At 45.0% G+C, this 24,366-nt stretch overlaps 7 protein-coding genes across 8 annotated transcripts; 4 read left to right on the forward strand and 3 right to left on the reverse strand.

The window, feature by feature from the left end:
- Positions 1–341: 341 nt before the first annotated feature.
- LOC115600415 (histone H2A type 2-C) lies at positions 342–787 on the forward strand. Its single transcript, XM_030468970.1, has one exon. The coding sequence runs from the start codon at positions 342–344 to the stop codon at positions 729–731; it is 390 nt and encodes a 129-aa protein (XP_030324830.1). The 3' UTR covers positions 732–787.
- Positions 788–1,706: 919 nt separating this feature from the next.
- LOC103531286 (histone H4) lies at positions 1,707–2,151 on the reverse strand. The gene has a single exon (XM_008496927.2). It carries the CDS (start codon positions 2,129–2,131, stop codon positions 1,820–1,822), a length of 312 nt encoding a protein of 103 aa, XP_008495149.1. The 5' UTR covers positions 2,132–2,151; the 3' UTR covers positions 1,707–1,819.
- An 8,397-nt stretch (positions 2,152–10,548) lies between these two features.
- Positions 10,549–11,906, forward strand: LOC115600411 (histone H1.01). The gene has a single exon (XM_030468961.1). The coding sequence runs from the start codon at positions 10,585–10,587 to the stop codon at positions 11,242–11,244; it is 660 nt and encodes a 219-aa protein (XP_030324821.1). The 5' UTR covers positions 10,549–10,584; the 3' UTR covers positions 11,245–11,906.
- A 298-nt stretch (positions 11,907–12,204) lies between these two features.
- LOC103531308 (histone H2A-IV) lies at positions 12,205–12,688 on the reverse strand. The gene has a single exon (XM_008496949.2). The coding sequence runs from the start codon at positions 12,686–12,688 to the stop codon at positions 12,299–12,301; it is 390 nt and encodes a 129-aa protein (XP_008495171.1). The 3' UTR covers positions 12,205–12,298.
- On the forward strand, positions 12,585–21,853 carry LOC103531298 (histone H2B 1/2/3/4/6). The gene is made up of 2 exons (XM_030468974.1): positions 12,585–13,395; positions 21,817–21,853. The coding sequence occupies exons 1-2, from the start codon at positions 13,019–13,021 to the stop codon at positions 21,818–21,820; spliced, it is 381 nt and encodes a 126-aa protein (XP_030324834.1). The 5' UTR covers positions 12,585–13,018; the 3' UTR covers positions 21,821–21,853.
- Positions 17,581–21,064, reverse strand: LOC103531743 (histone H2A-IV). Of its 2 annotated transcripts, none has more exons than XM_008497431.2 (2): positions 20,679–21,064; positions 17,581–17,619 (listed from the first exon to the last, which is right to left on the reverse strand). In XM_008497431.2, the coding sequence occupies exons 1-2, from the start codon at positions 21,062–21,064 to the stop codon at positions 17,598–17,600; spliced, it is 408 nt and encodes a 135-aa protein (XP_008495653.2). In that variant the 3' UTR covers positions 17,581–17,597. The 2 variants fall into 2 exon arrangements, with proteins under 2 accessions (XP_008495653.2, XP_030324828.1); XM_030468968.1 differs by lacking the exon at positions 17,581–17,619 and adding an exon at positions 20,192–20,229.
- Positions 21,009–21,888, forward strand: LOC115600416 (histone H2B 1/2/3/4/6). Its single transcript, XM_030468973.1, has one exon. The coding sequence runs from the start codon at positions 21,440–21,442 to the stop codon at positions 21,818–21,820; it is 381 nt and encodes a 126-aa protein (XP_030324833.1). The 5' UTR covers positions 21,009–21,439; the 3' UTR covers positions 21,821–21,888.
- The last annotated feature ends 2,478 nt before the right edge of the window (positions 21,889–24,366 follow it).

The following is a 24,366-nucleotide window of genomic DNA, read 5'->3' on the forward strand; positions in this document are numbered from 1 at the left end:
GCGGGTGCCACGGGCGGCGGCGGCGGCGGCGGCGGCGGGAGGGAACGTTGGGTCCGGGCAGAGCCGTCTGCTGAATCCCGCCCCTCCCGCCTCGCCATTGGCCGCCTGAGAGCGGGGGCCGTGGCCTTTCAGAGGTACCCCCCTCTCTATTGGTCAGGAGGAGATTCGCTCGACCATTGGGTGCGCGTTCCCCGACGGGCGCCTCGGCCTATCCAAATCCTCCCTGCCACGCAAAGGGAAGGGATATAAAGGCGGGCCTCAGAACGCGGGGCATTAGCCTGTCTGTTAAACTTAGCGGTGGGGACTCGTTGCCGAGCGACCAAGCAATCGACTGATTGATCATGTCCGGCCGGGGTAAACAGGGAGGGAAGGCACGGGCCAAGGCCAAGTCGCGCTCGTCGCGGGCTGGTCTGCAGTTCCCGGTGGGCCGCGTCCACCGCCTCCTGCGGAAAGGCAACTACGCGGAGCGGGTGGGCGCCGGCGCCCCGGTGTACCTGGCGGCCGTGCTGGAGTACCTGACGGCCGAGATCCTGGAGCTGGCGGGCAACGCTGCCCGCGACAACAAGAAGACGCGTATCATCCCCCGCCACCTGCAGCTGGCCATCCGCAACGACGAGGAGCTCAACAAGCTGCTGGGCAAGGTGACGATCGCGCAGGGCGGGGTGCTGCCCAACATCCAGGCAGTGCTGCTGCCCAAGAAGACCGAGAGTCATAAAGCCAAGAGCAAGTAAACAAAGCTGGGGGAGGTTTCCCTGGCGTACAGTCCAAACCCAAAGGCTCTTTTCAGAGCCACCCACAGCCTCGAGAAAGAGTTTGAAATCCTGTTGCGTGGGCAAGGGAAACGGCGTGCCTGCACGGTGTTCCGGGGAGAGCTGGGGGGGGAAGAAGAAGATTGGGTGGGAAGTACGGGGGGGGAGGGGTGGGGGTTTGAGTCGCCCTGGCCCAGTTGTTTTTCACTGAGGGCTTGGAGGCTTCTGCCGCTCTGTGAAACCCGCGTCTCCGCCCCTGCGCGTGGCTGCAGAAGTGTGTTGCCGTGCCGGGCGGGCAGTGCCCGGGCAGGCTACGCCGCGGAGGGAAGCGAGGACCCAGTCGGGTGCGGATTTTTCTCGGAGCCAATGTCCGCCCGCGAGGGCTTTTCGAAAGCGGGACGGGGCTTAACCTTCTCGCGGCCACAGGCGGGGCCCCGCTACAGCGTTAGCCAGCCCCATCCCCCGCCCAACGTGAGAACCAGGAATATCCGTCCCGACCCTCCCACCACCCATCTAGCCACCGCCGTTTCCCCCTCGCAGGCATGAAAAAGATCCGCTTGTCCCGCGGTGGGGAAGTTGCCGGCACATAGCTGCGTTTCGCCTTTCCCTTCGCGTTGTCGGGGCAGGGGGCCTGTTCGTTCCCCAGGCTCGGGTTTTTAACCAAAAGCAAAGTCACCGAAGGGGGAGGCACTACGCTCGCTCTCGGGCAGGGCTTCCGGTGCCTCGGGAAGATTCACAAACCGGCACAGCGCTCTCGCTTAGCAGGACGGAGCGCCCCAGCAAGCCGTTCCGGAAGCAGCTGTCAGGACAGAGGTGCTGGGGAACGATGCAGCAAAGCCCTCGAGAGCGACTGCCGGAGCCGCTAACCTGCCGGCCTAGCTAATCCAGCTACATCGCGCCCGACAAACAGTTGGGGGAACAGGTGCGTACAGATCACAAACAAGCCAGGTCAAAATCAACAACACAGAGTAATACCTCGCATAAAGGACACAGCTCTTTTATAAGAACAAGTGGGTGGCTCTTAAAAGAGCCTTTGGGTTTTCGAAATTTGTCTGCAGCACGGAAAGCTTTTAGCCGCCGAAGCCGTAGAGGGTGCGTCCCTGCCGCTTCAGGGCGTACACTACGTCCATAGCTGTCACCGTCTTCCTCTTGGCATGCTCGGTGTACGTCACAGCATCGCGGATCACGTTCTCCAAGAACACCTTCAGCACCCCGCGCGTCTCTTCGTAGATCAGCCCCGAGATGCGCTTCACACCGCCACGCCGAGCAAGGCGACGGATGGCTGGCTTGGTGATGCCCTGGATGTTGTCCCGCAGCACCTTACGGTGGCGCTTAGCGCCTCCCTTGCCGAGCCCCTTCCCGCCCTTGCCTCTACCAGACATGATGAGCGAAGAAGCAATAACAGGAATACGACGAGAGCGCCAGTGGCGCGGCCGTTTTTATGTGTTGGGAGCCGACCTGATTGGGAGCAGGGGCGGTCACGGCGGCCGGGGGCGGGGCCTGCGCCTCCACCCGCTCCGCTCCGTGGGAGGGGCGAGGCGGGGCCTTCGCCCTTCGCGGCTCTCGAGCACCTCCTCGGGGATCCGACCGCGTTCGTCGCTCCCGGCTCCGGCTCCGCCTCCTTCGCCGTTCCCCTGCCTTGAGGCCTCCGAAGCGCCGTTTCTCGGCATCTTCCCCTCCGGCCGGGCAAAGGCGCGCAGACTTTCCTTTTACGAGGGGCCGAGCGCGCCACTCCGCAGGCAGCCCGCGGCCTTGATGCCTCCTCGGACCCTTGATAAGGTCGGAATGACCGCGACTCTTTTATTCTGCGGTCACATCGCAGCATCGCTGGGTGACTCCCATTGGAATCGGCTGTTTATGCGAGAAGTGACAGGTCGGTTCTGAGGCCTTTTCCTAGTGCTCGTCTTACCCTTTGAAGCATCAGGAAAATGACATCTATGACTTCACCTCACACCAGAAAGTAACGTGCACGTTTTCCCGGCGATGGCTATGCCAGATTGTTAGGCTGCAGCGTCTCTGCCATGTCCACAAAGGGCGTTTTCACTATAGAACTGGAGAAAACTAATTTTTTTTTTTTTCCTGTGTCGAGTTTCATCCAGACATGCAGGCGAAATTCAAAATTTGGGATGTTTACATCATTGCGACTAACCCCATGAAAATTAGCTCAACAAAAAAGGCTAAATCACCTATGTGCATGTGTATCTCCATTTTTTCAAACACCTCGCATCATTCTGAGTGGACAGATATTCCTCATTTCATGTAATATGTTTTCCTTTCCCTAGTGTATGTTTCCAGTGACAACATTTCTTTGTTGTTTTGCCAGGATATCAGGACTCTGAAAATCCATCATTATGACTGTTAAATCCTTACTTCATTTTTGCTGACTACCATTGCATACAGTCCTTTTTCAGGAGTTAGGGACCAAAAGGGCTATTAGATTAGCAAAATTTCAATATAGAGAGTTTTTGTGCGCTCATAATGGCTCAATACATATTGCATTACTCATAGAGAAAACAAGGAGAGCCCTTCAAGACTTAGCAGATCTTTGTGAACTCTGACAATCTATTCTTGATGGCACTGGCATTTTGTTCTATCTCAGTCTCAGTGAGTCCTGGAGAGAACATCTGTGTGAGTGATGGGATCTAAAAATATCATGGTGATGTAATTCCTTTCCAGCATCTTTTCAGGTAGGATATTGTACATAGGAATGTTTCTGTAAGGTTCTGAAAATTCATGACTGATTTTTCTCTGTTTTGGAAGTGACTTGTCATCCCCTCTGCTTCAAATAGGTTTTCTTCAGCTACAAGAGAAGCATTTAATTCACTTTCTATGCTGGTTGCCTTTTGTCCCACATCATCTACACAAGAGAAAACATGTTTTCCACCACCATTTTGTAACACACACATTGAGGACATTTAAATGTATATAAATTAGATTCTTGTCTCCAGAATATATATACTACGTGTTGTATGCATGTCTATCACGCATTCATCATGTACAATTCCCATTGTACCTGTTCTTCAACTTTTTATAATTTGTCATGTTAAAGCATGATATTTCCAGAGAAAGAAATCAATAAGCACACAGGAAAAAGATCCATTCAAGTCTATCCAATTCAAAGATACACCTTCTGACTTGGTGAGTCTCTGGCCTACAAATCTCTTGGACCTAAGGGAGCATTTTGATGAGATACCAGTTACTGTTCTTATATTCTTTTCTACTGGCCTCTGTCACAGATGAGATATTGGTCCAGGTGGAAATTTCTTGTGAATTACTCTGTTCTTCCAGTGTTTTGATCATAAGTCTCCATCCTGACCTCAGTTCAAAGTCTCAAGTCTGTTCCACTCATTGCCCATTCGTTTCTCCCCAGTTTGGATCCATGCTGATATTGCTGACTGCACAAACAAGTTCTACAAGTTGCACTACTATATTCTGTATTCTTCCTCTGTCTTTTCCCATACTAGTGTCTCATACTAGTCCAATAGAGCTAGCGTCTCCAATACTGAAGAGGCCATAACCATGTGATCCTGCTACTCTAGGAAGAAGAACCATACAAAAAAACCCCAAACCAACCAACCAAACATAAAACCAAAAAAAAGAAAGAAAAAAAGAGAGAATAATGATAAAAAACAACAAAAAAAACCACAAACCCAGAAGTGAGACCATTTGTTATGTTAGGAGAGTAAGCACATGTTGTAAAATGAAAAAGAAAAAAAGAAAATAAAGAAAAAACTAAAATCAAACCATTTAAAAATATAAGAACATTTTGATTAGTGTCAAATGCTTCAGTCTTCATCCAGTGATGTGAATGACAGCTGTAACCCTTGAAAGCCTTTTCATGTTCTCAAGCACATCAAGACCTGTTTTCTTCTAAGGATTTAATAAAAGAAGTACAGATTAAACCTTTGCTTACATTTAGTTTTGGTTTTTTTTGGTTTGTGTTTTTTTTTTTTTCTCCTCAGGAAAGTTATTTATATACCTGAACATGCATTAGACCTGTACAGTTAATATCAGAATTACTCAAATTTTTACATGATTGAGCACCAGGTCCCTTTCTCAAAAATTTTGTACAATTTGGGCTGTTAAGTTTCCCTACTTGTAGATGTCTCCTATTGCAGTTTGGATAACCCCAAAACCTCACCTCTTCACTTACCTCAACTCTTTCCTTACTGCCGCTACACAGCTGGACACAGGCTGTCTGCTCAGTTCTGGTCTTGTGTGCCAGCCCTGACAGGCATACAATTAAATGCAAATAATTACAAACTACTAAGCTCAAATAGCATGCAAAGGATAAATTTATTAGTCTACTCATTTCATCCACAAATCAACCAAAACATGACTGTACTTTCGGTGTCCAGTACAGAAAAGAGATGTCTAAGGAAGGCCAGAATAGATTTAACAAAGGATCTAATCCATTTTTATGGCACCAGTTCATACAAGGCAGGTTGCAGGCAAATCAGGTGAAATGTGCTATTTTTGAATGTGCCCACTCTAAACACACAGACTCTCATGATCCTGTGAAGCCAGATTCCTGACTTCTTACCTGTCTGAGAGCAGGAGTGCTGAGTGACTGGACCCATATTGTGGGGAAATCTGGGCACTTGACATCATTTTCAGTGCCCCTGGCAGTTTAGATGACACCCTAATCAGGGACAGTGGTACTCTGGAAGCAGTCCATGGACTGTACAGATGCAAAACATGTACTGGAAAAAAAATTAAGCTACAGCACAACAACCTCACACACTGAACACACATCCCCATCTATGGGAAGACAGACAGGTTAAAAGATGGCACAGACCTGAAGCCAGTACCTATTTCACCCATGCACCTCTGAAGAAAACCAGCAAGGCAGCATCACTTAATGAGAACATCTCCACAGGGTGTGTGCCACAGTGCTTTTGCTCTCATCTGTGGCAGAAGTCCAGCCCACAGAGTATGGAGGTGCCACCATCAATGCTTGTATGGCAAAAAAATTGGTTATCTGCCAACACAAACATATTGTAACTGGAAGCCTGACACATCAGCACCTAGGTTGTCATCAGTCAGGAACATAAGAGATTAGACATGCATCTACTACATGTCCTAGGACACTTTGTCACGACATGGGTACCAAACACAATTCTGGCTGGAGAGGGAGGGGACACATAGACTGGTGCCATTTCTCCTTCCCTCTTAGCAGCACTCACAGGAGCACTGGAACACAAATAGGAAAGAGTGGAGGGCAGGAAGAATGCAGAAATGTAAATGGGTTTAGGGGACAAAGACTGAGTTTCTCAGCATCACTCTGTGAGCTACTCACTGGTCTGCAATTCGGCAAGTGGGCTGCAAGTAGCAGGGCTCCAGTGCTGATGGAGAGGTTGCTTTAAAAAGACAGTGTGGTGGCACCCTTTCTTTGTGGAATTACTTATTAAATGCAGGGGAGGAGAAAATTTCTTTGGGAAGCCCTGAGCTTCTGTTAACATTGTTTTCCTCTCATAGGTGATTTTTCTCAGGGCCTGAGGTACTCAATTGGTATTTGATGACTGCATTTATAGCATATCAAGGGAGTCCAGAAGATGGTTCCTCAAGCCCCTTACGTTATTTTTAGAAGACAACAGTACTTTAAGAGATAAATACTTATGTTCTTTAATATTGGACTGACATATTTTTGTCTCTGTGTGAGAAAAGTGAAAATCTCTTACCCGGGTAAACTCCTGTACATTTAGAGAACAAAGTGTGCTTCATTTCCTTATTATCTCTTCTGGGAAGTTCCTATATTTTTCTGCTTTGTTTGGTTTGGCTTTAGTTTTGAGGTTGGGATTTTTTTTTCAGTTTTTCAGGGACAGCATCCTTTCTAGTGCCTCTTTCCTAACTATGGACAGATGCAGGTTTTGAACTATAGGTTTTCAGCTCCCAAAAAATATATCCTGACAATGATGAAGGGAGACCACAATAGATGCTCCAACCCTTAATCAAGAGTGCAGGGAGGAGTGCTGAACATTCCAGGAAGCTGAGTTTACGGGGACAGTCATCCACTGCCCTACCTTGTTTGTCTTGCTCACTACAGATGCTAGACTTAAAAGGCCTTGTGTGGCCTTGTTACACTTAGGAGTCTTAACATCATCAACAGCGACATTTAGTGTTATGAAGGCAGACTCTTGTTTGCTGAGATGCAGTGAGTTTGTAGTTTTGCAAGTACCACTTTAAAATTGCTTAGGTAAGGGTAAAAAGCAGTTAAACTGTGCTGGCTGGTTTAATCACATGAGTATGATCACATTTGTAACTCAAATGAAGGATGACATCACGGAGGGCAAGTAAGGCATGGGTGTAACGCTGTAATGGCAGCGTAATCACTGTTGCAGGGAGCATTTACACCTCTTTCCTGTGGAACATGTCTGTGGGAGTGCAGCACACAGAGTAAAGGCTCTCATCTAAATCTGCCTTGAAACTGTCACCTGAAAGAAGGAGAGGGGCTGTGATGCAAAGGATATCAGCTATACTTCCTCCAGCTAATGACTGGCAGTGGGACCCACCTACAGCCAGGAGAGCAGCACATAAGCCACATTTCTGTGGCTAGCTCTATTGCCTATGTGTCTTAACAAAATTGTCTGAGAAGAACTATTGTGCTACCTCTCATTGTTGCAAACATAGCTAAATATAAGACAGAGCTCATTTTCTTTGGAGCAAGTACTGGCAGGTTCTAAAATGGAGATGGGAATGCTTGATAGCTCTGAAGTATAGTACCACCCCTTGGCAGTGGTTCATACGTCTCCTTACTTATGCCAAGAAGGTCTTAACAGATAACTATAAAAGTTAGACAGACCTGGGTATCTGAAGGCAAGTGACTTCCAGGGTTGAAGATTGCAATCTTGAGTAACTCTGTGATGTAGTTTGGCCTGCTGGGGTGGCAAAGAGGTGAGAAGGACTTAAGTCATTCACATGTAGCAGACATACAGTCATGCTCTCTGTAGATCCTGATATCACTCTCCTCCTCTTTTAATGACTGATGAAGTCTACCTCCCTCCCTGCCCCAAACAGCATGTCAGACTCTATGTGGCACCTCCTTCATTAAGTCTTTCTACAATATTCTATGCCTAAAATAGGATTAATTCCTTTTCTCATTTGCTCAATTGTAGTTGAAACTGCAATTCCTGCCTTTTATACAATCCTTCATCACCTTTTTTCTTTGCCTTAGAGTTCATCTGCCCATTCCTTCTAAACTATCTGCTCTGATTGCAGAAAAAAACTCATTTTGAAATTGTCATATGCACTTTAACTTTCCAAATTGTTGTTCATTCATATATTTCTTTCATGTAGAGAAGAGCATGTGTTCCAAGAAGCAATTCTATATCGTTAAAATATATAAAATGCCTTTGTAATAATACTGTGTAAAAGGGAAAGATAAGAGCTTCTCTCTGTATTATGAAATTTCTGAAATTACTTCAGTTTAAGACAGCAGACAGTAAGTATTTGAGATGAGAAGCTACTAAATGTATTAGAAGTTGTCCCCTTTGTGAATAGAGAGAGAGTAGCGACTGCTGGGAGAAAAGCCAGACAGACAACTGGGATGGTGACCATCTTAGCCACCTCCATTTCAGCCACCAATAAATATGAATCAACACTCTGGGAATCTGCAGCTGGGGCCTGGAGAATTTAAATCTCCGCCAATGGAAGTTACTGAAGTAAAAGGGTATGCCTTCAAAATAACAAGGGAAAGCAATATGACTTTAAATTTTGCTTATATGTGGCACACATTCTATGCTTTTTATCTGTCTCTGTGCTACAAAGTGTATTGGTAGCTGCTAAGTGTAATCTCCACCCACTATTGCTACTTTATTTCACCCTGTAGTCCAAACAATGTGAAGTTGCATTAATTGATTTACAAACACATACAGGATATAGCCTCAGATGTGTACATATTTATTTTATTTTACTTTAGTTTTGGAAATTTGTGAAGATAAATCTTCAGTACCCACATCTACTCATATTTGTTTAGTTCTGGTATATTTTTTTTATCTTGCATAACTTTTACAAACAAGACCCTGAAAACCACAATTTGACTAGCCCTTCTCTCAATTATTTCCCTCTTGAAGCATTACGGAGCTTGGGTGTACTTTTCCCACAACCTGATTTTTTTTTTCCTGACATTTTCTTCTTCTAGGGTGAAAGTTACAATTTTTCCTTCACTGAATTTATTTCTATTTTCATATTCACTGAATCCAAATTTTACAGTCAACTAAAATGTTTTGTGCTATGTACATATGTGCTATTTCCAAAATACAGTGAAACAAGGAAGTGGAAATAAAGTTACACTTAACCAAAACTATACAATATGAAATTTTGGTTGCTAAAATGCACTCAATTGAAGTATTCACATAATATGTTTTATCTGATAATAAAAAAGCAAATCAGAGAGCATGGCTTAAGTGCAGTTTGTGATTCTTAAATAACTTACAAAAGATTATAGTTAATATATGCCTTCATAGTCATGTGCAGATTAATGGAATATTGTCCAAGAGCTCTCTTCTGTTCAGCACATTACATCATCTTCCACCAGATATTGACTGAATTCTTCCTGGTTCATTAGGAGAGACCTATGGCCTACCTCTCCTCTTATTAAAACTCAGGTTATCACAAAGTGCTCTGGTTTTACTCCTGAAAGCATTTCCTCATTTCAGTGGTGGTTGTAAAATGTATAAGGAAGAATTAGGTGGGTTTTATTCAGACTGGTAAGAGGATTCAGATTTGGCTTTAGATCAACCTTTGTGTAGACATATTATGTGAGATGTGTAAAAAATGCAAAATACTAATATGGTTTTGAATTCTACTACTGTTAGATAAAATACGTAACAAAATAATACTCTCTGGGTGGGAAGAGCATGACTACTAAAGTGAAGAGCACATCTTAGAGTACCAGAAAGACAAAGAAAATTGGAGTAAATATGCTAAGTTTAGAAGGCTACTTTCTATAACAAAGATACAGTTTTGTAACATCAGGTATCAAATGTCTGTTTACTTGAAATTGAAATACAACATGAAAAGTAAAAAGCTTGATTTGCTTAGTAGTTGGAATAGAAATTCATATAGAAAACAAACAAAAGAAAGAAAACACCCATCACAAGGCTGCAGGATAAGTTTGCTTCCCTTTAACTGAATTTCCAGGAAGCCAGAATAAAACAGCTGTACGTTCTTAAATCTCCAGATGTCAACAAATTACTTATGGTTCTATAAAAAGTGCAATAGGAGGTTGTAAGAGACACTATTTCACCAGACATTAGGGTTTTAGGAGGTAAAACCCATGGTCAAAGGAACCGGTTCTTAATCCATATTCAGAGCTGAAAGAGGAGTTTGTGTTACTTCCTTCTCTTCAAATTCAATTTAAACTGTCAAAATAGCTTTAAATCGGCAGATTTCAACTTTAAGCCCAAGAAAACCCTCTAAAGAATCAAACTAAGCCGTTGCTGCAACATTTATATCAAAAGGAAATTTTTAATTTGCAAGGAAAAACAAAAGTTTCTCTCTTCAGAGGTCTCTCCCGCAGCAGCACACGGGATTTATCGCTTCTCCTTTAACTCAGCCCGCGTCTTTGCGGCTGGAAACTTTCCCGAACGCAAGTACCTTCTCTTCTCCACCCTCACCGGGGAAATGGGGCGATTTGGTGGCAGAAATTCCGAGGAAAATACACTTTTGTTAGTCCAAAGAAACACAAATCGAGCACACCGAAGAGCTCCCCGGCCGTGCAGCGGGGCGGGCTCTGCAACGCACCAATCACCGCGCGGCTCCTCTCTAAAAATACGAGCATCTGACCCACGCCAGCCCAATTGTGTTCGCCTGCTCCGCAGAGGACGCCGCCGCGATGTCCGAGACCGCTCCCGCAGCCGCCCCCGATGCTCCCGCTCCCGGTGCAAAGGCCGCCGCCAAGAAGCCGAAGAAAGCGGCGGGCGCCTCCAAAGCCCGCAAGCCCGCCGGCCCCAGCGTCACCGAACTGATCACCAAGGCCGTCTCCGCCTCCAAGGAGCGCAAGGGGCTCTCACTCGCCGCTCTCAAGAAGGCGCTGGCCGCCGGAGGCTACGATGTGGAGAAGAACAACAGCCGCATCAAGCTGGGGCTCAAGAGCCTCGTCAGCAAGGGCACCCTGGTGCAGACCAAGGGCACCGGCGCCTCCGGGTCTTTCCGCCTTAATAAAAAGCCCGGGGAAGTGAAGGAGAAAGCCCCCAAGAAGCGTGCGGCCGCGGCCAAGCCAAAGAAGCCCGCGGCCAAGAAACCCGCCAGCGCTGCGAAGAAGCCGAAGAAGGCGGCGGCAGTGAAGAAGAGTCCCAAGAAAGCCAAGAAGCCGGCAGCGACTGCTGCTAAGAAAGCGGCCAAGAGCCCCAAGAAGGCAGCCAAAGCAGGTCGCCCCAAGAAGGCAGCAAAGAGTCCGGCCAAGGCGAAGGCGGTGAAGCCCAAGGCAGCCAAGCCCAAGGCAGCGAAGCCGAAAGCAGCCAAGGCGAAGAAGGCAGCGCCCAAAAAGAAGTAAAAGAAATCAGGAGTGTCCTGCTCTACATCTTTTGTTATCCAACGGCTCTTTTAAGAGCCACCCACACTTTCCCTAAAGGAGCTGAGGCACCGAGGTCGTCAGTACCCTGCAACAAGGATCCAGTAATTCGTAAGTCGTCAGAGGTCAATTGTGTCCTTGTTTTTCTTCTACGATTACCGAGAAAGCGAACGAGCACGGTATAACGCGGCGGCTTTAGGGAAATGTAGACTTTTGCATCTTTTGCCGAGTAATTGGTTTAACTACCTTGGAAGCAATGTTTTATAGCAGTGATTTGATAAAAATCGGATGTACTTTTTTTTAAAGAATATATTTTGTAACGAAAGTAATGCATTTGTCAGACATGCTACTACTGAGCCACGTTTAATCTATTATATTCTCTCTTTTAAAGTGTCTCCTTAAAGGGTGTTGACTTTCAGGGAGGAAGTGAGGGTTTCCTTAGTCCACCGAAAATAGCGCTAAACTCCCCCATTCCTTTTGTTCCCAATGAGAAGAAAATGGCCTTTAAGTATTGAAAAAGCCCGCCCTGACCAAGGATTGGCTAGCAGAGAGCCCGGCCCGCTGTCCCTTCCCCCCCTCCCTTCTCCGAAGACGATTACGCCCCGGTACAATGTCAGCCACTACCGGAGGGAAAAAAAAAAAAAGGGGGGGGGGAGGGAGGGGAGGCCTGGCGGCGAGGGGGGGTGGGAGGGGCGGGAAGAATGGGAAGAGAGGGACGGGAGATCTCGCCGGTGAAGTAGCGTTCCAATGCTCTCTGGCGTAAGAGCTGTGGAAAACATCCTGTAGGAGAATCTTTCTAGGAGGACATTTTACCACGATTTTGTATTAACGAATACATGGAAAACGTTGCTACTATCACCAAGCCAAAAATACTGTTAATAAAACATGGAAACCGAGACCAAACGCGGGTTGAGTAATTCGTATACTACAAAGTCACAATACGGATAACAGCTCCCTTAAGATTTTGTGGGTGGCTCTGAAAAGAGCCTTTGGATTATTTACTCGCGAAAACAGAACGTGCGTCTTTTCCTCGTGCTCACTTGGCTTTAGCCTTGTGGCTGTCAGTCTTCTTGGGCAGCAGCACGGCCTGGATATTGGGCAGCACCCCACCCTGCGCGATCGTCACCTTGCCCAGCAGCTTGTTGAGCTCCTCGTCGTTGCGGATGGCCAGCTGCAGGTGGCGGGGGATGATACGCGTCTTCTTGTTGTCGCGGGCAGCGTTGCCCGCCAGCTCCAGGATCTCGGCCGTCAGGTACTCCAGCACGGCCGCCAGGTACACCGGGGCGCCGGCGCCCACCCGCTCCGCGTAGTTGCCTTTCCGCAGGAGGCGGTGGACGCGGCCCACCGGGAACTGCAGCCCGGCCCGCGACGAGCGCGACTTGGCCTTGGCCCGCGCCTTTCCGCCCTGCTTGCCGCGGCCGGACATGATTCTATAATGAACCTGAAGCAAGCGCAGAGAGCAGCTGGTACTCCCGCAGCTATACACTCTCTTTTCGACCTCACCCCGTCGCTGATAGGCTGAGAACTGGGTCTTCCCTGGGCAACCAATGAGAAGGCGAATCAAATTACGACCAATAGAAACTGTCCCTTGTGTAATGCGACGAGCGTTGTATTTCGACCAATTAAAACGCGTGGAAGTAATGACGGTTATTTGCATAAGGGAGGTATAAATACGTGATACGCGCTTACTCTGAGTCAGAGCGTTCTTTAACACGAGAGTGGGGTTGTTGCTGTTCTCTTAGTCGACTTTGCTACGATGCCTGAACCAGCTAAGTCTGCCCCGGCGCCCAAGAAGGGCTCCAAAAAAGCCGTCACCAAGACGCAGAAGAAAGGAGACAAGAAACGCAAGAAGAGCCGCAAGGAGAGCTACTCGATCTACGTGTACAAGGTGCTGAAGCAGGTGCACCCCGACACGGGCATCTCCTCGAAAGCGATGGGCATCATGAACTCCTTCGTCAACGACATCTTCGAGCGCATCGCCGGGGAGGCGTCTCGCCTGGCGCACTACAACAAGCGCTCCACCATCACCTCGCGGGAGATCCAGACGGCAGTGCGGCTGCTGCTGCCCGGCGAGCTGGCCAAGCACGCAGTCTCCGAGGGCACCAAGGCTGTCACCAAGTACACCAGCTCCAAGTAGAGCGTCTGGGATCGTCCGTTTTTAACCCAAAGGCTCTTTTAAGAGCCACCCATTTTTTCAATAAATCAGCTGTACAATCACGGAGAAAACTTTTAATGCAAATTCTGACAATAGTTTTTTAAGTTGCACTTCAAATGACTTCTTAAAACAGGATATTTTCTAAGAAATTAATCGCTAGCAGTATCTGTCATGTGGTGGCGCTCAGAGGTTTTTTTACTTGTTTTTTGTAGTAAAATGAGAAGTGTCAAGTGTCACCGCAATAAACAAAACAAGAAGAAAAAAACACTTAGTAACAATCCCCATGTATATTAAGTTGCTACCAGCAGCCCAATGGTTAATAGAACAGAAATGTTCTCAAACGTAATGGTCAGTAATTTTCATGCTACTGTGCATGTGATTTTTTAAAAAATCATGCTCAAATTCAGACTTCAGGATAAAGGATCTTGCCCTAAGTTTGTGCAGTGTCGAGATACAAAGAAATGCATATGGTAATTTGCATAGCTTCTTCCTGTGACTGCTTTGTATAGAGAGTATTCCCTTTGTAACAAATAAAAAAAAAGATAAATATTTTTTTCATTTCTAGCTGGCCTTCCCTGTGTTTATATGACATTAATTGTATTAAAATTATTAACAAGTAAGAAACTAGCCTCTATACTGACTATCAGAGCTTATTATATAGTTGTTAGTCAACCTTGAATTCTTTCAGAGCAGACCTGAGTCACTTTCTGAGTCACTTCATCACATTCTTATGTATTTGGCAAGAGTTGGAGATGCGGATAAAAGCCATTATCACCTTTTCTCAGGTTGGATTTGAATAATTCTGAACTCCAGTTCTGTTCTGTGGACTTCTGAGCCCACTAGGGGTCACAGAATCACAGAAGTCAGCCTTTCTAGTACTGACTGCACGATTGACTGTACAAGTACAGAGACAGATGCTATGTTTCTCTGCAGTCTACCAATTTATCAAAGTTAATTTCAGCTTGAAGGCTGATGGGAACCTCACAGAAAAGATTTTAGATAGCTAGTGGATATAGGCATCCTCTATACTCTGCTCTTCAACAGTTTCAAACGGAGTTTAGAGATTTGCTAAGTGCCTCGGTGCAAACTCTGAAACCTAGTTTGCATTATCTGGGCCTCTCTATACGTCCAGTATCTAAAAAGGTTGATAAACCGTGGTATATTTCTGTCTCTTTGTATAAAGGGATGTGTGTTCCACTAGGAAGGGACTGGAAAATGAAAACGAATAATGATGATGACAATAATAATAATAATAATAATAATAATTCCAATACTAATATAAGATAGTTATAAGATGTATGTTATACTCAGTTCTTGAGAGTAGTCATGAGCTGTGTGCTTTTAGCAGTGAATGATGACTGGACCACTCACTCCAGCAGCAAGAGACGATCACAGCAAGTGGAGGGGGAGCAGGCATCAGGTACAGGATGACTGATGAGACAGACAAGACCCTCTTGGGTATAAGGCCATGACAGAGGAAAAAACTATCTCTGCAAACCCTCCAGTATATAGTGAGGGTAACATTTATACTATGGAATTCTTTGGTTGTCTATCTTGGGGCTTTTCCTCTCCTAGCTCACTGCACCTGCATGGTTCCAAAATACCCTCAACCTTGTTCACTATGCTCCCAGAGCCGGATACAAATGAAAAAAACACATCTCCTCTGTTCTCTGCAGCCCCTAAAAACTACAACTTCTCTGAACTTAAAAATTATTTTATAATTTTGTCCGAGAAAAAAACCCCAAAAACAACAGGACATCTGTCCTAAAAAAAAAAAAAAAATCAAAAATTACTCTAGTTCAAACTACACCTTTCACAGAGCAGCCATGTTGCTTAAGGTAAGGTAAGAGCTTGGTGGTGCTTTCTTGGCTTCCCAGATCAGGAATCCATAAGCATTCTTTTTGCCTTTCCTGTCTTTAAATGCTCCATGCTGCACTCCTAATAATCATAACCTCTCCAGAAGTTTCAGAGGATCTTTAAAAAGCCTTTAAGCCTTTTTTCAAAAGGCTTTTTTAAAGAAATCTTTTCCTAGTTAACATCACCCAGCAACAGCAAGTGAGCCCAGTGTTCAAACATATCACCCTGATGCAGCAGGAATTACTCAGCTGCAACCTGAACAGGAATCAGCTCCAGGTTTCTTCTGAAGGATGAGCCTCCGATCCTGTGAGTAAGCAATTTATTTATGTGACATGCAGAGCAGCTCGAGCTGGGTGCCTCAAGGGAGAGACTCCTATCCCAGATCATGCCTCAAACCCATACCAGTAAGAACCTGATTCACAAGTCCAAACATTTAAATGGTCAGTGGTCTCTTAATTTCTCATTGGTTTTCTTGGTCACTGGGATGAAGTTACCTCATTCTCTTGAAATTGTTTCCTCAGTCCTTATATTCTTCATTCCACTTGCATCTCCTGGTTTCATCTGTCTCTGTTTGCAGAATTAGTTTTATCAAAAAATTTACTCTTGGTCAGCTATTGGGGCCTATGGCTTCAAGTACTTTAGCTTCTAGTGCTAAGCAAAGCTCTTATTCCTAACAGTTCTCAATGCTGGAAAGTGATAGAATAAGTAATATTTAAACAGTCCATGTGCATTTTACTTTCGTCTACCCTCCAGTTCTATGTATGAAATGCCCCTTTATTCACAGCAAATAAAATTTAGAGTATATTTAATTTTGGTTATATAAACTTTTATGTCAAAATACTTCTTTTTTCTATCAGCAGCCTTTTCTATATCGAATTATCCGTTATATTATAGTTTACTCCTGTAGTGGCTAACTATCTCTAAAAGAATACAGAACAATAATCCAATTACAAAAGAAAATATTCTTATCTAGTTTTAATAGACTAATAAATTTAGTAGCATTCTTGGAAAGACTTAAATTTTCTCTAGCTCAGCATTCTTACCATTAATTTATTTTTAAAAAAATGGACAGTGATTCAACACATGGGGCAAATTATGATGTTTGTTTCCCACAGACATTCTTTTGCAGATATAATTAAAAAGAATATACTTTAAAATACTCAGCATTGAGGAAGAAGGGATTAATTACAGCTAGGGAACAATATCTCATCTTATATACACCTTGTTGTAATACTTTTGACTAGTAATGAAAAAATGCCTGGGTCAGATTGTAAAGGAAAAAATAAGTCCTTAACCTCCAAAAAAATTTGTCTCAGGATTATGCTGTATCAGAGCAAAGTGCAGCTGAAGACATGGCAGATCTCACTGGAGAAGAACACTAGAAGTAGAGGGTAATGAATGTAAGAACACCCTTTCTCCCTTTCCATCTCATCTACCTGCAAGGCAGGAAGAAGCTTTAGGATGAGTGGGGACACCTCTGTCCTGCTTCGTAAAGTCAAAGAACTAGAGACCTATATAGAGAGGGTTATAGCTCAAATTCAGACTCCAGAGTAAACGATCTTGCCCTAACTTTGTGCAGCGTTGGAGACAGAAAGAAATGCATCTGTCCCTTTGCATTTCATTTTCCTGTTAGAGCCAGGAGCAGCCATCTCAACATGTAACAATTCAAATACTCCACAGGATGAAGTATTTTTTGCTTATGCGCTTGGGATACAGCAAGGTTGCCACCTATGATGGCTCCCTTAGAAAAGAGGACAATAATTATCATAGGAATGTCACAGCCCAAATCTTTATACCCAGTGAGAAATGTCTGTAGACCGGGTTGCCTCCTCCTGTGCTCCAAGCACAAGCAGACAGGATTGACCACATCCCCAGCAAACCTGGTTGACCAGGATCAGCTGAGCTAGTTCAAAAAGCTCAGATATTTTATCTGAATCCGTTCTATTCCTTACATACAGAAACTTTTAAATTCTACCTTTTGAAATTGCTAGTACATATCTCATGGAAGAAAATAAGTGGTCAAATAGGTATCAGATAAATTTATCTCCTGGAGTTTTCACCTTAACTGATACTTATCTGTCACACAAAACTTCATGAGATGTGCTTGTATCATATTCCAGGTTTATAAGGAGCAGCTTCTAATTGTGAGTTACTTGATGGGACAAAAATCAGACAATGAGGCTTTCGAAAATATTGATAAAGACAAAAAGAGAGATTAGTCCCTTTTGTAACTTTCTGAAGCTAGATAAGACTTTTATTCTCTTTTTTTTTGCCTTTACATACCTTTTTCCACCTGAGAACATTTGCATGAGAGACCACATTCTCAGCAGGGAACTCCATAGGCACTAAAAAACAGGGAACATTGGGAAGTTTGGTAAGAACTGGGGTTTATTTACAGCATTTATCTAAACTAAATAACGTGTATTCTTCTGCTTGCCCTGCAGGTTTAATTCTTGATAATGAAAGAGACTTTTAACTTTAATTGTTAAAAATATATATAAAAGAAAACACTATGTTTCTGGATTTAAAAATCGTGGGCCTTGCTCTGCCCTTCCCAGAGATTATTTTTTTTTTTTTAACCTCTCTTCTCCCCTCAGCCAATCCTCTCAACTTCGAATAGCCTGCTCCACTATGTCATGCTGTTCCTTTTCCTATCCAGCACTGTATCCTTCCTCGCTTAACTTCTCAAACTGATGTGGGTTATTAACTGAAATAAGTAAAGTCTGGGGAAAAAAAAAAAAAAAAAAAAAAAAAAGAGGCACATAGAATGAAAAAGTAAAAAAGAACTTACATCAGACTAAGCTTGCTTTTGAATACTACCTGGCTACCTTTCTTGAGCAGAAGTGGAAATTAAAGCAAATATCTCAACTCCTTTGATCTGCTTATAGCATACCTGTGTCATACCACAATATCCTTCGATTTGTCAGCAACGGACCCCACCTTCCTCCTCCGATGGAGACAGATCCTTAGGTCCCTCATGTCTGGCAGCGGGGAGAGGAGCAGCAAAATCTCCTCTTGCCACGGCCGTACTGACAGAGTCGAAGGGTTTTGTTGTGGCTGGAGAAATGAGGGATACTGATGGGGACTGAACCCTCCATTACCCACCACCAGCAGTGACAACATAACTCACCTTCACCCTGAGCTCTCCTCTGTTAACATACCCAAATAAAACGCCTGGGATTAAATCATACAGCAAAGTCAACTGCTCACTAGATATTAAAAGTACCTTTGAGTGGTTTGGATTCTTTTCCTGCTTCCCTCACTCAAAGAATAAATGTACAGCAAACAAGGAAATTCATACACAATTAATTAGTTTCAATGCCAGCTCTTCAATCTGGGTGCCAAAACAGCACACATTTTCCTCCATCTCCACCTCATTTTCCTCAAGGGAGCTGGGTGACTTGAGAAAGATGTGTAGAAAGGGGTAGAAGGATGCGTAGAAGGGGTTGAGGCCTTTGGCCAGGCAACCAGTTGCCAGGGTGCCAGTTTTTCAGAGCTGTTAAGTAGTGCTATTCACAGGGGCTTGAGGGGGCAGATTTATCTTTGCCTTCTAATCACAGGCATTTTCACCTTCCTCTCCCAGTCTGCTGTTGCAAAACGGAGTTAAAAAAAATAAAATAAACCAGTCAGTACCTCTGACAGGATTCACAGTCGCTCTGTTTAGAATATATGTATTTTCAAAATCTATCTGCCCACTTATCCAGCTTTGGTAAACCTTATTTATGAAGCACCTTCGTGGAAGTGTCTGACTGTGAAATACACGTGAAGCCTTGTGGCTCATGTAGCCCTATCAATTTTCTTTTAAGGCTCCCTAGAGGTATGGTTTGAAACTAGTGCTAAATAGTGCTATAACACATTCTGAAACAGGGAAATAACATCAATAACTACAGGAATAATAATGAATACTCTATCTTATGTACTACTGTATTTCTATTGTTAATACCTGAGCATTCTTTTATATGGGATGAAATCCAAAATGTTATCCTTTTGAAAGTTTCCAGTCTAGAAGACAGAGTTTAAATCCTCTCATAAAACATGGACATGAGGTATATGTACCCAGGGGGTTTCAAAGGGACCATTCCCTGTTTTTGCTTCCATCCAGTGTTTACATCATGTAGACAGCCGTTTCACTAAGTGGAAGAAACACACAGAGCAGAGATTTCCCCTCCCTTTTATATGGGAGAATTTACTGCCTACTCAGTTGTAAGAAAGCAAAACTCTGAGAACTCCAGATCAGGCCCACAATTATCTTGGCCTGCATCATTTTTTTTTGTCTACTGCAGGACAGAGATGGAGAAAACTGCAGTCATGTTCCTATAGCTCCAGCATCATCAAGCTGATCACCAAGGCCATGTCAAATATCAAAAGAGGTGGGGGGAAGCAAGCCCCAGCAAAGTCAAGAAGCTGGTAACACCAGCTGCCTTATGCCACAGCCTGTGTAAGACTTAAGACAGTAAGGGTGAAGAAGCAGCAAACAACCTTGCTAAAGCCAAAAGGAAATCAGAAACAGCCTGTGAGAGAGATAAGCTGGCAAACCACTTTATGGCAACACTGTGATCTGCTAGAATGACAGCAGCTTCTCTGAGAATTAGCAGTGTAACACAGAGAACATCCATCACCTGAAGAACAGTCACACATGCCAGGCAGGTCACATGTAGCCCTTTCAGAAATCTTGCTCTGCAATTAATATTGCCAAGGAAACCCCGTGGATCTCTCACATAATATTCTTAAAAAGGAGAGAAAACAAACATACAAACCGAATGCAGACCACGGCAGGAAACATGCCTCTGATTGCAAAATAATTTTTCTATAGTAGCTGTGGAGACCCACATGACTTCCTCCAAGGGCATTTGGTTTTGCTGCTTTCATTTTTGGGGGGTTGTGTGTGCTTGTACTTCCCTCTGAAAAAACTGCCCTGCTCAGAGTCGCATTCTTTTCTGACAGAAAGACATCATCTAGATTGATAAAAAAAGCCTTGGTTAACAGCACTCCAGTGAATTATGAGTATTTACAACTAAACTAACTTTGAAGACAGTATTTACTCCAATAGGATACAAAAACATCATCATCAAACCGACATTAAGATGATCAGGACTTTGAGGTGTAACAATGTTTTATTAAAAACTAAAAACAACACGAGGTAAAGAAATAAAACTGCTCAAAGGATCAGCCCATTGTCTTCCTTATAATAACCATTAAAACAAAAACTTTCCACTAAACTCCCTAGAAAGAATTTCATCTCAAGTTGAAAAAAACAATCCCTTACAAGCTTCAGTGTGCGTTAGAAAACAAACTAAAACCAGCAGTGACTCAACCTTTTAAGATCGTTGTGGGTGGCTCTAAAAAGAGCCGTTTTCTCTTTTTTTTTTCGTCTTTTTTCCATATCGGTCACAAAAGTGCTCACTTGGCTTTAGCCTTGTGGCTGTCAGTCTTCTTGGGCAGCAGCACGGCCTGGATATTGGGCAGCACCCCACCCTGCGCGATCGTCACCTTGCCCAGCAGCTTGTTGAGCTCCTCGTCGTTGCGGATGGCCAGCTGCAGGTGGCGGGGGATGATACGCGTCTTCTTGTTGTCGCGGGCAGCGTTGCCCGCCAGCTCCAGGATCTCGGCCGTCAGGTACTCCAGCACGGCCGCCAGGTACACCGGGGCGCCGGCGCCCACCCGCTCCGCGTAGTTGCCTTTCCGCAGGAGGCGGTGGACGCGGCCCACCGGGAACTGCAGCCCGGCCCGCGACGAGCGCGACTTAGCCTTGGCCCGCGCCTTCCCGCCCTGCTTGCCACGGCCGGACATAATCGCAGACGACTCAGCAAAGACACCCACAAACTCGACTCCAATCGACTCGACTGATTCACTCTCCCGGCGTTCACGCCCACCCGCTTAATATAGTGCTCGGTCGGAGTGTGGGCGCCTCCTCTGATAGGTTGGGATTGGGGCGTTGTTTCTATGGCCAATGGGAAAGCGAATCGAGCGGTGTCCAATAGCAAAGCTTGTCGGGGCGTGAAGCCCTGAACGAGCACTTCCAGCCAATGGCGATGCGACGCTCTCGAGCAGCTCATTTGCACAGCGCCGCTATAAAAGTGGCGCCTGCGCTAGGTAGCAGTACTCGCTGTTTGTGGTGGTGTTGATAGTTGGTCATTGAGAGGACCAGGTGTGTGTTTGCTCACGATGCCTGAGCCAGCTAAGTCTGCCCCGGCGCCCAAGAAGGGCTCCAAGAAAGCTGTTACCAAGACGCAGAAGAAAGGAGACAAGAAACGCAAGAAGAGCCGTAAGGAGAGCTACTCGATCTACGTGTACAAGGTGCTGAAGCAGGTGCACCCCGACACGGGCATCTCGTCGAAGGCCATGGGCATCATGAACTCCTTCGTCAACGACATCTTCGAGCGCATCGCCGGGGAGGCGTCTCGCCTGGCGCACTACAACAAGCGCTCCACCATCACCTCGCGGGAGATCCAGACGGCAGTGCGGCTGCTGCTGCCCGGCGAGCTGGCCAAGCACGCAGTCTCCGAGGGCACCAAAGCTGTCACCAAGTACACCAGCTCTAAGTAAATAGCTGTTAGAAGGACCGTTCAACCCAAAGGCTCTTTTAAGAGCCACCCACTTTTTCAGTAAAAGAGCTTTAATTTCTGCGGTTTTGGGTGTTTCCTGTTTATGTTAATGCTGAATGTTTACACAAATAATATAGCAGCCGTCAGGTAGCTCAGTGTTCTAAGTAAACTACATCAGTTTTCTCTGTAGTTACCGAATATAAATGCTTTTTATGTAGTTTGAACTGCTTTTCTGAAACCTCGTTTTCCCAGCGAGTCTTCACATGTCCCTTTTCTCAGTGTTCTTGAGGGCTACTGTAATTGCTAGCTGTTCGTGGGTTGTCTTTCCTACTCCATCCATTTGCTGTGTGCAGTTGCTTAGAAGTTGTTCCTGGGATGTGAAATGGTTTGAGCTCTTGTTCCACCTAACTGTGCGTTTACTTAGCATCATCTTCCGTATTTGTGAAAAAATTTTAGAAATGTATGTCTGAAAGGCATATTAATAAAACTATTTATGTTATTTTTTTATTCTAATATTCTTACTGTTAATGATTTCAGGATGGGCTAACATTCAGATAGGTAAGGACTTCGCATGTGTTAGTGATTGCCATTTCTTATCATCTGCTGCCCCCTCATGGACTTTTCCCAAGTTTTTGTCGTTTTGCAGCATCAGATAAGATCTCGGAGACATAGGAAAAATGCAGAGCGATACGTATGTATCTCGAGAGATGAAGAGCGCTGTGTGTGGCGGTGCCTAAAGGGTAACGTAGTTTGAGCGGGCACAGAGCGACGTGTTTCGTGGAGAGAGGGTAAGAGGGAAGGACGCTTGCTCAGAACGATACGGTATTTTAGGAGGTGCAGTGCGTCGCCGTGTTTGTCAAACGAAACAGCGACAGGAGGGTCTTCAGGGAGAGGAGCCCTGTCTGTGTGGGAGAGGAGCATCTGTGTCATCGGGAGCAGAGTGATGTGTACACCAGGGGAGTACAAATCTAGCGTGTGCTTCAGAGTTCATTGTTCTTTTTTTCAGAACAGTCCGATGTGTGTTTTGCTGGGATTCAGTGCAATGTATGTGTCAGATATATACTCTGTGTGTGTTTATGTGCTGTTTTGTGACAAATAATTTAAGGAAGCGAAGGAAGTGTACACGGTACAAAGCATTGTACTGAAACAGCAGCGTGCTGTTGAGAGTATCGTTCTCTAAAGTCATTGTAACACGTATACCGTGTGGGGACCCTCGAGCATTAAGAAGATGACAACAAGTTCTCCTATTGCTGCTTGGTGACGCAGGAGTGAGCGTGTTGTGCAACTTCAGGTAGATACTGGTTTATCAGTTTCGTTTCTTCCGGGAAGAAAGAAGCGTCCGGGACTTCCTCCTGCCTACACCCGGATTTCTGCATTCCCGTTTGCTGCCCGCTCTGGCCGAGGCTCACTCGGCTGTGGAACCCACCCCTTCTCAGCCTACGGTAAGGCAAACAGAGGTGGCCATTGGCAGCAGGAGCTCCGTGGCTGTGCCCCGTTCAAAGCCGCGGCTCTCTCCTCCCTATCCCCGACGTCGCTTCCCGCAGCGCTCTGCTTCCTGCCCAGCTCCCGGCTACTCTCGGGCACGGCTGGGAGGAGCATCCCTTCACACCGCCCAGTTAGAAGCATATACCCTTGTGCACAGATTTGGCAGGGAATCCATCCTTTGCCTAATTAATAGCTACATATTACCTATCGCTTATTAAACTTTATACGATCCTTTCACAGTAGAATAGTCATCAACAAAGGTGAGAGTACCGTGGAAGGAGGTGAGAATAAAGTTCCCCTGCTCAGAACTGGGATAAAGTGCCTTCTCTCCTCAAAACTCTGTCAGCGACCACCGACATAAACAAGTATTTTACCAAACAACATAACACTGCTGTTTTTATATGATATGGGCCCTTAGAAAGTTGCAGGTTTTTTGTTTGTTTGTTTGTTGCTTTTTTCTTTTTTTTTCTACATTTTCTAAATGTAGAAAATCTAAATTAAAAAAACTTTTTGTTGCATTTTTGCATACATGTGTCATCTCTCTGCTATTTTCTCCCTAACAGGCACTAGTGCATATTGCATATTAACTGGGAGGGAAAGGTAAATGTCATGGAGAGTGAAAAAGAGCTGGGATCAGCATCAGGTTAAAAAAAAAATCCAGGCAGTGTAAATCAGTTTTTATTTGGAGTTGCGTATCAAGCCTCTAGCAGTTACACACATAAAGAAACAAGCCATAGAAGCCACAAAGGTTAGTTTGCTGTCTTTTTGGACACTGACTCTATACAGAGCTGGAAAAGAATAAGCCAAACTCATTGCTCAGGGTGGATTTACCAGGCCCATGTCAAAGGAAGTGGGAATATATCTAAAACAAAAAAAAATTTGCACACCTAAAGACAGGACTTTTAGCACCCTTTTGTTCTTGCAAAGCACTCTTTCTTGAAGGAACATCTCACAGAGATATTTGGTTAACTTGTGTTCATCTTGCAGATGAACTGATAACCTGGATACAATCTGATATTTGGAAGGGGAGTTCTGGAAGCCAGTTTTATGTGTGGAAAATTT

The sequence above is a fragment of the Calypte anna genome, chromosome 1 (assembly GCF_003957555.1).
Source record: "Calypte anna isolate BGI_N300 chromosome 1, bCalAnn1_v1.p, whole genome shotgun sequence".
Taxonomy (NCBI): Eukaryota; Metazoa; Chordata; class Aves; order Apodiformes; family Trochilidae; genus Calypte; species Calypte anna.